General features: G+C 46.7%; 1 protein-coding gene across 1 annotated transcript; it reads right to left on the reverse strand.

Annotated features, from left to right (window-relative positions):
- Positions 1-272: 272 nt before the first annotated feature.
- LOC149332763 (neprilysin-1-like) lies at positions 273-2,570 on the reverse strand. Its single transcript, XM_089557549.1, has one exon. The coding sequence runs from the start codon at positions 2,568-2,570 to the stop codon at positions 273-275; it is 2,298 nt and encodes a 765-aa protein (XP_089413675.1).
- Positions 2,571-13,659: the final 11,089 nt, after the last annotated feature.

Here is a 13,659-nt window from a genome sequence, read left to right on the forward strand (position 1 = left end):
TAATCTGTTGTTTACCATAACTTGTTCTGGGTCTTGCAGTGGCAACGGAACGTAGACTGTACGCAACGTTTCTTGAATTGCAAGTATTGCAAAATGAGCTGAAGTCATGCTTGACTTTATAAAAAATGTGAAGAGCCAAACACAAATTGTATGAATGAAATTGCGAACATGAAATGTTTCAAAAAGATTTGCTTCAACAAATGGACTTGAACTTATTAAACGTAGAGCTCTTCTTGAGTGAAAGCAATTTGGTTGTATAACAAACCAAAATTCTAGTTACGTTGTTTGTTCGGGGCGAAGAGTGAGCGCGGTGATTTCCAGACGTTGCATTGCTTAGAAGGGTTCATATAACTGTCCTTCTGGCAACGGAACGCTTCCGCGAAGAACCGGAAGTTCCTGAACGGCACGTTAACGCGCCAACGTCCTGGTGTGATGCGGAACTTTCTCTGTCGCTCTAAGTCAGTCGCGTTTCCGAAGTCGCACATGGTGGACGCTAGAACGTAGAAGAAGATCTGGCGCGCGTCATATTTGAAGCCTCCTGACTTCAAAAAAATCCGAGACGCATTCGCTTTTTCCAGAGCCGACTTGTACATCGAATACAAAGGATACATCATGGCGTTGTCCAAAAAATCGAGCCGTGACCATTTGTGCCGCACTTCATACTGGTCCTCCAGGCAGCCCTTGATGTCCTCGTATTCAGCAGCTGAGGAGTTTGTCGGCAGGAACGCTGGCGATGTCTCGCTCATGCTGGGGTCAACCAGAGCCAGAGCGTGTATGACACCGCGGACAACGTGGGACGTCACTATAGGATAGAAAATCGGCTGTATCGTGTTGCTGACGCCGTGTGCCAGACTCAACACCGCTTGAGGAAAGAACAGCAGATTCCTGGCCTCCTGGTACTCGTACGACGACCAGTACGACGACACCTCGTAACGATTGTCGTAGCCGGGGGAGCTGGACCCGTAGGCGTCCCAGTAAAGAGAGGAGGCATGGACGTGAATTTTGAACACCTTTGCCAAGGTGCTCCAGTTCGAGTGCAGTGGAAATGCGTATGTATTGCGGTAAAGTTCGTAATCAACAAGGTTGCTTTGCGTGCCGAACTTGAACGCTAATGCGCTGATTTTGCGTCTTGCTATATTGATGGATTCGGCACTGATCCACGACCTCTTGGCAGCTAGTAGCGCCTTTACCATACGTCTTGCGGTCCTGAACTGTTTCTTCAATTGCTTTTCCTGGTAAGATCGGTTGACGGTCACGTATTCTCGTCCTCCAGTGAGCTTTGCCGCGATTCCCACCCCGTATTTGTACAGTTTCTCGAGCTTCACCATGCATGCTGCTTGCCTGTGCTTGAGACTTTTGGCTGAAAAGGAGTGAGTGAACTTTATCAGTTCTTCCCCGTGGCTGCCCAGGAAAGGCGAGAGCTCGACAAGCACCTTGAAAGCCATGTAGTTCACTATGGCGGTTCCCCAGCTGGAATTCGCCAGTAGAGAGAGGTTCTGAATGGGAAAAGTGTCGCTGAGAAGCATTACCGTGTCGTTCTCCACTCGTTTTCCAGCGCCTGCAAGGAGCGTATCAAAGTAATCCGGCCAGCTCCAATAATCGGACGATGGAAGGTCTCCAAGAGTGACTGCACTGTGGTCAGGTGATGCGGCGTTTAGACTTCCTGGCTGTATCCTTAGTTCGTCTAGCTCTCTTTCAAGAGCTACTACTTCCTCCGCTGTCGTGTATGAAGTCAGCGGCTCCATGACGAAAGTAGAAGTGTTCCCTACGGTCCACATGCGAAGTGCCTTGTGAATGGTGAGCGCGTATTGTTCTTCATTGACAGCGACTTCGCTCAGCATGAAGCGTCGGTATAGCGTATCCGGAGGCCCCAAGTGTATAAAAAATCTGTCGCCATCACGATCCTCACCAAGGAAGCTGCGGCTTGGTTTTACAGCGACCGCGAACACGGGATGAAGTCTCAAGAGCCTGTCTCCTCGTCCTATTAGCGGAGAAAGTGGGGTCTGCGGCGTCCACGAGTTCAGTCCGATCTCTTCAAAGATGGCGTCCACATCGGGAGTCACAGTGCGGTCATCGGCAGCTGCCTTTCGACACTCGTCGTACACCCACATCATTTGCGCGAAGAAGTTGTCATTGGGTCCAGCTGCACTGCCTGCTGCCGCCTTTTGTGAGGAATAACGCTTGAAGAGCTGTTCCATGTCGGTGAAGAGGCTGACGGCAGCCGACACGGGGGTAGGCATTTCTAAAAGGGAGTGTCTAGCAGCAAAGCACCCGTTACAGACGTGAGCGTAGAAATCGTCGCACGGCGGTTCTTTTCTCAGAACGTGGTCCAGAACGTTCGACACTGCCCACTGGCACGGAGCTGACTGACAGAGCAGTTGAGAACGTCTCTCACGACGCCGGTAAGTCGGAGTCCAAGCAAAGTACTCGTACGGGGACACTTGGCGTGTTCTGAACCGTTCATACGCTGGTATCAGGAACTTCTTTGTAACCACCGCCCCGCCCAGAAGCACCAGGATGACGCCGACCGCTGAACATACGGAGCACACAGAGATGGTCGCCTGGAGCATGCTGGCATGTCGTTGGTTTCGATCTTCGGCCATAGTAAATGACGAAGCTGGCCATGCGCCAACGAGCTTGTAATGATCAGCCAGCACAGCTTGTTTTCGTCTTCGTTGCACGCGGGCGCACGTTTTTTTCTTCTTTGGAATACCTCAGCGTTGGACTTGTTGCACCTTCAGCATATCTTCTTCGATGGTAACAAATGCAGGCCAAGGCTTGAACATCAACTTAAGCTGGACACGTACAACCATATAACACAGTACCGCCTTGTTTTCCGATAAGGGCTTATCTTTTTATGTACCCTATAATAAGCGTCGGCGATAAGAAGAAGAGGAAGAAGTGGGGTATGGTTCCGATGCAATTATTGCGAACATTCCCAATTCTTTATTAATCTATGCAGTGCTGTTCAGACTTGCTGATCGTGGGTATCCTATCCATTGCTTTTGTCTGCACCAAACGTTGGCCTATCCCCTGGCGGGGATATGTGACATTTCAATTCCAGCAGCAAGAACAAGGATGACAATCAAGAGACAGCCGCTGAATGCCAAGCTCTGTGAAGATGGAAGTGGTAGGTCGTAGGTGAGGTCGGCATGCAAGCGAGCCAACGACGGTGCACACATGCGACATGCAGAAAATTCTTTACTGAGGTGCGCATTAGAAGTGGTACACCTTTTTTCTTTCATTGTTTTCTCAATAGCGGTGTGGAATGTCCTTCCAGACAGTGTTGTGAATGAAGTTAATTCCCTAAAATTTAAACAGATGTTAATTGATTTATTCCCCTAATAATTCCTGTTGAAGGCCCTTTTTCTTTCTTTTTCTTTTGTTTACCTACTTACTCGCTTGTTTTCCTTTTGAAGTGTTCATTGCTGTAACTACAGGTGTCTAAGTTTATGCTCCAAAGATTGTTCTTTGTGTCTTGATTACTGCTCGCCCCCCACCCCCCTCCCCCCTCCCCTATTTAATGCCCCCTGGGACCCTTAAGGGTAAATAAATGATGATGATGATGATGATGATTTCCAAACGCTGAAATTTCCTCTTTAATTTTGCGTGCCTTAACTCCAGCTGCCCGTCTCAGCCACCAGATATTCCTAATCTTGCTCTGTCATGCCTTTGTGTTCGCACCGATACATAGCTAAATGGAATTCATGACCAAGTGTACAACGCATTACGATAATTGGTTTGGTTTGGTTTGGTTTGGTTTATGGGGTTTAACGTCCCAAAGCGACTAAGGCTATGAGAGACGCCGTAGTGGAGGGCTCCGGAAATTTCGACCACCTGGGGTTCTTCAACGTGCACTGACATCGCACAGTACACGGGCCTCTAGAATTTCTCCTCCAAAGAAATTCCAGCCGCCGCGGCCGGGATCGAACCCGCGTCTTTCGGGTCAGCAGCCGAGCACCATAGCCACTGAGCCACCGCGGCGGCCGCATTACGATAATTGGGCCACGGACTATGCGGATGGCATTCTGAAGACCAGATAGACTCGAGTTTTGTTTATCCGTTAGCATTAAAAACCCCATGACCGCAAAAATCGTCCGACGTAGACAACTTGTGAAGCCTTGGGGAAAGGAGGAAAAGTAAAGAGGGAGAAAGGCCTTTTAAAACGTAACCTTCGACATGCTCCTGCGCACGTGCGTAAACTTTCTTATATTACATTAATTCGACCTAAAATTGGGTACGCTTCCGCCATATGGGACCTAGATCAAGCCTACATCAAAGATAACATAGAATACCTGCACAACCGTGCTGCTCGTTTAATTTATTCTGACTACTCACGTTTTACTAGCGTCACGGCTTTAAAAGCTCGTGCTGGACTTGACAGCCCTTCCCATCGTCGTAAACTGGCCCGCTTAACTCTTTTCCGCAAAATTTACCATCATCCGTTGCTTCACGACGATTTCTTTCACTTACCCTCAGCAGTGTTTCCACGCCGTGACCATCCTTTCAAAATCAAACGCATCACATGTCACACTTCAAGTTTTGCCACATCATTCATGCCCACAACCATTATTGATTGGAACCGGCTGCCTTCCACAATCGCAACTGAAAGAAATGCGACATCATTTCTTGAACTTATAAAAAAATCAAAGTGATGTGTAGTTTTCTTCTAGTTCTGTTCTGCTCACCGTAATGTGTTCGAGTTTTCCTTTTCGTTCTGTTTATTCCGTTGTTTTTATCTTTGTGTTTTTCTTGTTTTTTTTTCATTTTGTTTATTTTGCGTCTTGTTGTTCCGCCACATTTCGATTCTTGCTGACTACCAGTTATAGCTCTTTTCTTGCTTCTTTTTTTGCCCTGTTACTCATGTTAGATAATCCTTCTACGTATTCAAGTTTTAATTTTTACCACCCCCTATGTAATACCCTCGTGATGAGGGCCTTTAGGGGTATCTTGAAATAAATAAATAAAGGAGGAAGGAAGAGGGCAGGAAAGTGAAGAGGGGGCGAGTAGCTGGGAATCGGCGGGTGGCGTTAGGGAAGCCGTGGTCGTGAATCAGAGTCGAGACTTGGAGAGAGAGGCGAGGGGGTACAGCGTGGCGTACTTTGACTGCTGGATCAGATCATGCTACCCGTCACAGTCAGTGGGGAGCACTAACGCTAACACATACTGTCCTGCATGAATCGCATTGATCGTCTGTGGATTTTTTTTTTTTTTGCTTGCAAAGACTCGCAGGCAGCAATAACGAAATAGCAGTAAAAACATTTATCGCTCCGATGTGTGTTTTCAAGTTTGAAGTTGGCTCTTTGCCATGCTGGCAGCTAAAGACGCTGCCGGCAGGGAACCAACGGTTGCGTTCATCTCAGCGGCCAGAAATGTCCTGATGAGAGGTGCAGCGTCTTCCACTCAGGAAATCATATTACGCATCCCGTGTGCAGTGACGGCTCTTACATAATGTACTAACCTCTCTAACAGAACATCCTAAAACAAAACAAATAACAAAACGCTGAAGGCAGGCGCATCTACAAAGAAATTAACTTTGTACTCGAATTCGAACTATGCATCTGTCGCGGTGACTCAGTGGTCGGGGCTCTCGGCTACTGAGCCGGAGTACCCGGGTTCGGCGGCTTTCGGGTTGCTTTAGAGACATTTACTGTGGCGTGCATTCCTCTCGGGTGTACACCAAGACTATGAGAGACAGGCATTTGCTTTCCTTAAAAGCAATTTTCATTTCATTTCATTTTCCTTAAGGCCCTTACGGCGCGGTTCAAGGTATCCACCGAGATATGAGAGAGACAGGCGCCGTTTTCTTTCTTTAAAACCAATTTTCTTTTCATTTTCTTTCCCTTACGGCGCGGTTCGGGTGTCCACCGTGACGTCACGCAGTTCGCGCATGCGCACCTGTGGCTTTTTTGACGACGGGGCCCACGCTAGCCTCGGTGTTGACTAGCCTAGTGAAGCTTTTTGCTTCAAAAGGCACCCGTGTGCTGTGCGATGTCAGTGCACGTTGAAGATCCCCAGGTGGTCGAAATTATTCCAGAGACCCCCACTACGGCACCTCTTTCTCTCTATCTCCTTTCACTCCCACCTTCCTTCCTTCCATTACGGCGCAGTTCCGGTATCTACTGAGGTATGTGAGAGAATTACTGCCCTATTTCCGTTCCTCAAAAACCAATTTTCAATTTTCCTTTCTTTAGCTAACACTATACATTCAGGAGAAGTTGATTTCTTGTTCTAATAACATTATCTGTATTGTATTCTTTTTTTAATCCTACGCAACCGACTCCACTCTATAATGCCTTTCGCCCTCAGAGTACAATAAATTAGTAAATGAAAGATATCACCCGATTTTTATCCCCGAATTCTGGATAAGGGTCTTAAATATCCGGCATGCTTACTCTAGGCAATGGAGGCGTATTCCCACTGCAAATCGTAGTAATTTGATGCAGTTAGCAATGGGAGAAGGCTTTTAAAGTCGGAGCCGGTCGTCTTAGAGTCAGCAGATAGAGGATATAAAACCTCGGTCATAATCTTCGGAACTCCTCGAACTTCGCATGGCATGAAGAGGGAATTTGTTTCTGTTGTCTCGTAAGTATTCCTAATTTTAGCGATGGAAACCTAACTTTAGGCTTAGCGCTAGAGAACGGCTTACCCACTTTTTACTCAAATAGAGGCTAATTTCCGTTTGGAGTGTAGGTGTTGAGCCAATGCTTCTCTACCTCTACTTTAGACAAATGCTGGGAGCCGATCGAGAGGTTCCTCGACGTCGTCAAGCTTCGTCTACTGGCGTACAGCTCCTTCTGTCCACAGACCGTCGACACCTTGCCAGAGCCGTACTTGTTTAAAGAGTTGCCGCACAGCATGTAACGACATTGAAAACGTTTGTAACGGTAAGAAGTCACCGCAACTCGAAACCATGCACAAGTGTAAAGAAAAAGTGTGGTGTCCAAGCTTTCCCGATGGTTCAGCAGAACTTCTGCTGCTGCCGTCCTCATGCGGACTACGTGATCGGAGGCCACGTACCCTGGACCCTGAATTTCGGCTGCGGTTACTTTTATTTCTTTCTAATCCGAAACTATGTTGTTGTGGTGCTTTCGTTGCTTCCACTATTTCTTCCCTGGCTGACATAGTGAGCAATATGTCTCAAGAAACGAATACGTATGCGTTTATCCGCAACCATACGGATAGAGCCCTTCGTCTTCGGGTAAAATATGATTATACCGTATTCCTGCTCTCTCTCCCAACAGATTTCTTAAAGATCGGGTTAAACCAAAGCCGATTGCTACGCGAACATGCCCCTTTTAGAGAACGCAAAAATGCACAGGAATGAGCAGCTCGTTATGATATACGCACATATGAAATTTGCGGAGCCCTTCACTACGGCGTCTCTCATAGCCTGAGTCGCTTTGGGACGTAAAACCCCATAAACCAAACCATATGAACGTGGACATATGAAATGCACGTTCTGGTTTGTTTGTTTTTTTGTTTTTTGGGGGGTTTAACGTCCCGAAGCGACTCAGGCTAGGAGGGACGCCGTAGTGAAGGGCTCCGGAAATTTCGACTACCTGGGGTTCTTCAACGTGCACTGACACCGCACAGTACACGGGCCTCTACAATTTCACCTCCATCGAAATTCAGCCGCCGCGGCCGGGATCGAGCCCGCGTCTTTCGGGCCAGCAGGAAATGTACGTTTTCTACGCTCTTTAAAGGGCTCAGAGAACGTACAGTCTTTGTCAAAAGTATACAGCCCGAGGGGTTTGCTTCTAAGTCCTGCAGCGGAGCTCCTTTTTCATACTCAGTGACCCTAATTTCACGATGGCGGGAGGAACTTAAGTCCTCAACCCTCCCATGCTTAGCACTGTCAAATGCGCTAAAGAGCCCCGCTACGCGACTTGCAAGCCTCTTGGGCTGTATATTTTTGACGAAGACCGTACATACGTTTTTCTGTACAAAGCTGAAGACTGCGCACGAAAATTAGTAGATCCTGTGCATATCCCAGATGAGAGTTCGTTCAGTTGTTGACCTCAAATCTCCGTGAACGCTTCTTATTCATGACGTCGGTTTATTTGTGGATAAGTTCGAAAAGTAATTTTTATAAACAATAGGTTAAAACACGGCTACTGGCCAGCGTTTATGCAGCATCACTGTATCAAGCGATATACACTCTTACGACTTCCTGCTTCAGCGGTATTTCATTTCATTTATTTCTTTTATTTTACCCTCAGGGCTTTCGCATTACAGAGGGGGTGGGACAGTGAAAAAAAAACAATACATAGATCAAAAACAGGGCTATATATTTGAACAATATTGAAAGATGCTAGAGACAGAGGACGAAAACATTGAGAACAAAAGTACAGGAGTAAAAAAATAAATAAAAGGATTACAAAAAAGAAACCTTATATAGTCTATATACGGGTAAACAACATATCACAATTGATCTGATTCTAACAGTGCGAGTAATTTGCATTTAAAACGCGCATTGTCTCTAACACAGCCCGTCTAACATTGCCCGTTCACAAAGCCGTGCACTGCGATGTTTAGCGACTGTTTTCGCAGGCTGGCCTAATTATAACTTTACTGAGCCGCGCCAGGCTTGGGCCCGTTCCCGCAGCATCGCAAGAGGTAAGTTGCTCACTATATGCAAATAGACTCCTGCTACACAAGTAAAGAAGCTGCCGGCAAAGGTCCTCAAATCGCGATGGCGTTTGAAAAAGTTAGTTTCATAAACAGAAAAAGTGGAAACAAGGCGGGTTTGCCTATTCGGTGTTTTGAATAGTGACCTGGTCTTCAAATAGCTGTGCAGTTCCGAGAGCCAAATGGAAAGTTTTCCGGACACGCGTAATAAACTACGTTTCGTTTAATAGGAGTAATTTTTTCACGGCCCGTGATGTGTAGCAGTTAAAACATGCTTTCGAGCGTAGCAGCGACATTTCTCTCTCTGTTTCTTCTTTTTAATTGAACATGATTTCGAGGGTTGAATTCATGGCCGTGAAATGACCGCGCTTCATAGGGGACGAAAAGCAAAAACACCCCTTTTTATGCGTAGTATGTAACAAATTACTCGAAGGGCCTATATAGTACCGTTTTCTAAAGTGTACAGATGTGTTTTTTCGAGAGGTACCTGAAAACACACAATCGAAGGCGATCTTGGAGGCCATCGATCAATCAAATGAAGGTTCCCTGCGTTCTCTATGAGGCTTCATGTGTTCCCTCGCCAGCAATACAGAAAACCGAGCAGATACTGAGCGCCTTTTGAATGAAGCGACGGCGTGCTCGCTGATAGCTGAAACAGCCCAAGCTAGCAGCGCTCTTTACTTTTGTAGGCGAACACACTGGTGAAATGGAGCCGTGTTTCAGGCGCTACAACAGAGCCTGTGAGAGCGGTCTTTCGCTGCCGCTCTTCAATCACTGAAATGTGCCTTTTCACTTCGTCTCTATAGTATCGTTCGAATTGGTCGGGCGTGTGCGTGAGAAGTTACTTTGACATTGCACTGCCACTGACGCTGATCGAAATTGGTCTATAAATGGGATTTCTCTCTCTCCGCGTCAACGAAGGAATCTGAAGCCCGGCTCTGAAGCCGACAAGAATTCGACACCTGGCCGCAGCGGGTCCACCGCCGAACAATCCTGATTCATATGCCGCTTGGACGCAGGGACCACGTCATCGTTCTCTCCTCGACTTCATTAGATCGGCAAACCTTTTTTCATTTATTTAAGCACCCTGCTTTTCAATCAATACATTCCCTTTTATGCCGTGAGGCAATAAATATAGCTTTGAAAAAAAAAAAAACTTGTCGCAGCGTTAAAACAATGTTACAAAAGATGCTGTAGCATTACTACACTTACGACAATGTTATAGAAATATCATGGGAGTAATATGGTTGCATTATGTAAGAGAACACCATCGCTGACACGTTAACAGGCGATTCTGCATCAAAGTTACATAGTCATATCTCTAGAACATTTTCATATGTATGTTAAATATTCTCGCGTAGTGGGCACAGTTTGTTTCGAACGCAAAATTATCGTTCTTACGCTGAACTGCACGCTGTTTAGAGTTGAGCGAGCGCGTAGTTGCAGTGAAGTTGTCCCACAAATTCATTGAGAATCACTTCAATATACTCATATGTGTCTCAGCGAACACTTTCAAGAATTTCGAAAAACGCAGTGGCTGAAAAAGAAAGGAAATGTTTACAGTCGCAGAGGATGGCTGTATTTTCGTAAACAATGCTAATTAGCTAAATTTGGAAATTAAATTGAATTATACCTGCACATGCATGGTAGCTTGGAACAATGGCGCTCTTGTAGCCGCCTTGAAGGAGTCATATCTAAAAATGACAAAAAGTTCAGCCAAGCCCTGCAGTGACAAGAAATCTAATAAAGCAGAATTTATGGGGCGATCAAATGTATTGGAATGCGACATTTCCAGACACATTGTTTCAGCAGCACATTACCTAATTCGTTGAATGGTCACCGCCCCTCCTCCTTCCAAGCGAGATATTCGAAATATTTTACATGGCAAAACAACGCTGAATCCCGTTTTTGCCGATAAAAGACCATGAAATACATGATTCAAATAGGTCCGTCGACACCCCCCCCCCCCCCCCCTCTCTTCAACTACCTACTCCAGGAATGACCCATTAAACCACCCCTGATCTGATAAGCTGCAGTATGTGTCTACAACACACAGGAGTACCCATATATCACCAAAAAATTGATAACTCTTCCACAAGAAAAATATTAGCCGAAAAAGACAGAAAATTGTGCTCTGAATCAAACATCGAGAAGGTTCGCTGAATTCTAAAAAAATCAGAACTGGCAAGTCCAACCCTTATGTACGGCTAGGAGAAAGTTGCCAGCCTTGTTAACATGGAGCCCGCGCGCTTCTTTCAAAACTCGACCAAACACCGATAGTAAGTAACATGTGGCGCCACCTCTTGTTATAAATGAGAGCTTTCAACCTTTTGTCGCGAATAAAGCTCAGAGGTGGCGCTGGCTCACCATCTAGCGAGACTACTGACTGATTGACTGAAAAATTTTTATTTCCATCATAAAGAACGTTTATCCCCGCCCCCGGAAGCAGGCCTGGGACACACGGACAACGGGGAGTTACGCGTCCGCGGTTAGAGGCTGGCTGGCAGTCCTTCGCAGGTAGCGGCCTCTTCCGCCAGATGGATGGTGGTGCGCTGGAGCTCAGGGTCCGGGATTCTTAGCAGGGTCTCCCAGGCTTCTCTACTGTCAACATTTTAGCCCGCCCCACGAGACTTTGGGCGCTCCCAAATGATGTGGTCGAGGGTCCATCTCGCCCCACAGTGTATGCACTATCATGCGACCTCAGGTCTGGGTTCACAAATGTCTTAGTTTGTAGCCGCCTCCACGTGCCAGCTTCTCTATTATTTAATTTTAGGTCTGATGGGGGTACCAGCCTACGTCCTAATTTGTAATGCTCAATAATATCCCCGTAATTTTGCAGACGCTTCTCTTTCTCCCAGTGGTCGGGAGGTTCTACGGCTACCCGGGAGTAGAGAACTCGGGCTAGCTCGTGAGCCGCCTCGTTACCAGAGACGGCGGCGTGTGAAGGTGGCCAAATTAACTGAATTTTCCTATTCATCGGTTGTTGGCTACGGATCGTGGCCGGTTGAGGCGAGATCCTGCCTCGCCCAAAATTTTGAATGGCTGTCTTTCTGTCGCTTGTTACAAATTTTGCTTTTGTTCCTACGCAGCGAGCCCTATGACAACTTCCTCCGCAGTCTCTTATGTTGCGCCCCCATATAGCTACCGCGGTGACTGGCGCCCCTCGACCGTAGACGACTGAAGCTACTGCCCGTGCTACTGCCCCTCCCGTCCTGCCACCCGCCGCGTCAACATACGCTACGACCGCTGTCTCCATATTAGCGAACTTCAGCTCTAGAGCCTCGGCTCTAGTGGCCCTGCGTTCTACGTTCAACTCCGGGTGCAATTTTTTTTTCGATAAAGGGAGGGGGGGGCACCAAGGCGTTCCTTCGGTCCCTGTAAATTGCAACTTTGATTTACATCCCTCTTACGGGATTTATTCCAACTTTTGCTAGGATTACCCTGCCTGTTTTCCGCTGTGCTGATTCTTTCGATTTGAGAGGCGAGCACCGCATCCAGGAGACTACTACATACGTCCCTGCGTGGGATTTTTCGCATTGTAAAGAATAAAGTAGGGCTAGTTGGTGATTTCTATTCAGAGACAGCGATAGCGTCTGTGCTGCGCGTTTCTGCTCGCTGTCCTTTGTAGGTATTTTAGCGCTAGTAATATGTCGCAGGCCGTTAATTTTCGTCGTTTGGAACACGGCCGTCGTTATAATACTGGTACGCGCTACACCTATTTTTGCTTCAAAAACGCGAGAAGACGCCTGTTTAACGAAAGTTCTAATGAAGTTTTAATGAATGCCGGTTCGAGTACCTACCAAAGGTTCTCAAAAACTTTTTCGAAGTTGCGCCGATCTTGGTGGTAATTGTTCTTCTTCGTGCGAATGGCTGTCGCGAGATGGCACGGCATGTACATACACTGCCTGCAAGAAAGTACCACCGAGTCGTCCCATAGTTTACCAGCGCGAGCTTGCCAAAAATACGCCTTGTCTGTCTGTAAAGGAAAGGCCCTAAATTCTGAGCCATAAAAATTCTCGACTAGTTTCGCGGAATCTTATGATCTTAGTTGGACACGCAAAAGCTCCAAGCAGAGCGGTGGCCTTGACAAAGAAAAAAGAAAACAGTGGTGGCCTTGTCGTTTGAGCATCCGCCTCACATGCGAGAGGTGCGTGGTTCGATCCCCACGGTTATACAATGGGTACAAGCTCTCCTCTTCCTGGTGTTCGGCTTCTTTGGGCTAAAATGCTTCGGAGATGGGTAAATTACCCCACCTTCAGTAGAAGAAACCCTTGCACCATGCATGTGCTCTACGGCGACGGAATCCCTGGCGTCATAAAATTCATTATCATCAGCAAGTAGCTGCAAATTCGAAGGGAAGAGACTATAATCCCATTCAATCTATGCTTAGTGCCTAAGCATGCACCAGGTGTTATTTTTGTGTTTTTTTTAATAGTTTTAATCTCAATGGATGATGCTCATGAGAAATTTTTGGCTACAGTAAGAAAGTACAACATAATGCAGTGTTATTGTCTAACAACTGGCTGTTCCCTTCTGTGAAATGTGGCGCCATCTTATAATTGAGCACCCACCAACCTTTTCAAATTGATTTCCGCAGGTATGAAATGTCGCACGGCTGCCAAACTTCGTGGAAGTAATCAGGAACGAGAGGAAAACCTACTTTAGAAATTTTAGTAGATTATACGAGGCTTCTCTTGAAGGCAAATAATTTTTCAGTCGAAGAAAGCATTTAGTTTCCTGGACGTCTTTTTTTTGCTAAAAAAAAAGGCTTTTGAGAACAATGAGGAGATCAACGCTACCAGCAAAAAATAGGAGGAGAAGGACGAATGAGTTTTTATTGTCCAACAGTAATGGCATTCCCCCACCCTGCTCGGCATAGGCAGGGGAGGCAGGAGGCGCCGCATTAGATGCTGGCCAGGAGGTCTTGTGTCCCGGCGGCCTCTCCAGCCAGTCGGACGAGGCGGAGCTGGAGCTCAGGGTCCGAACTACGCACTAAAAAAAAAGAAACTATATTAGGCTTCAACCAAC

This window comes from Amblyomma mixtum, chromosome 8 (assembly GCF_055824585.1).
Source record: "Amblyomma mixtum isolate Tamu chromosome 8, ASM5582458v1, whole genome shotgun sequence".
Taxonomy (NCBI): Eukaryota; Metazoa; Arthropoda; class Arachnida; order Ixodida; family Ixodidae; genus Amblyomma; species Amblyomma mixtum.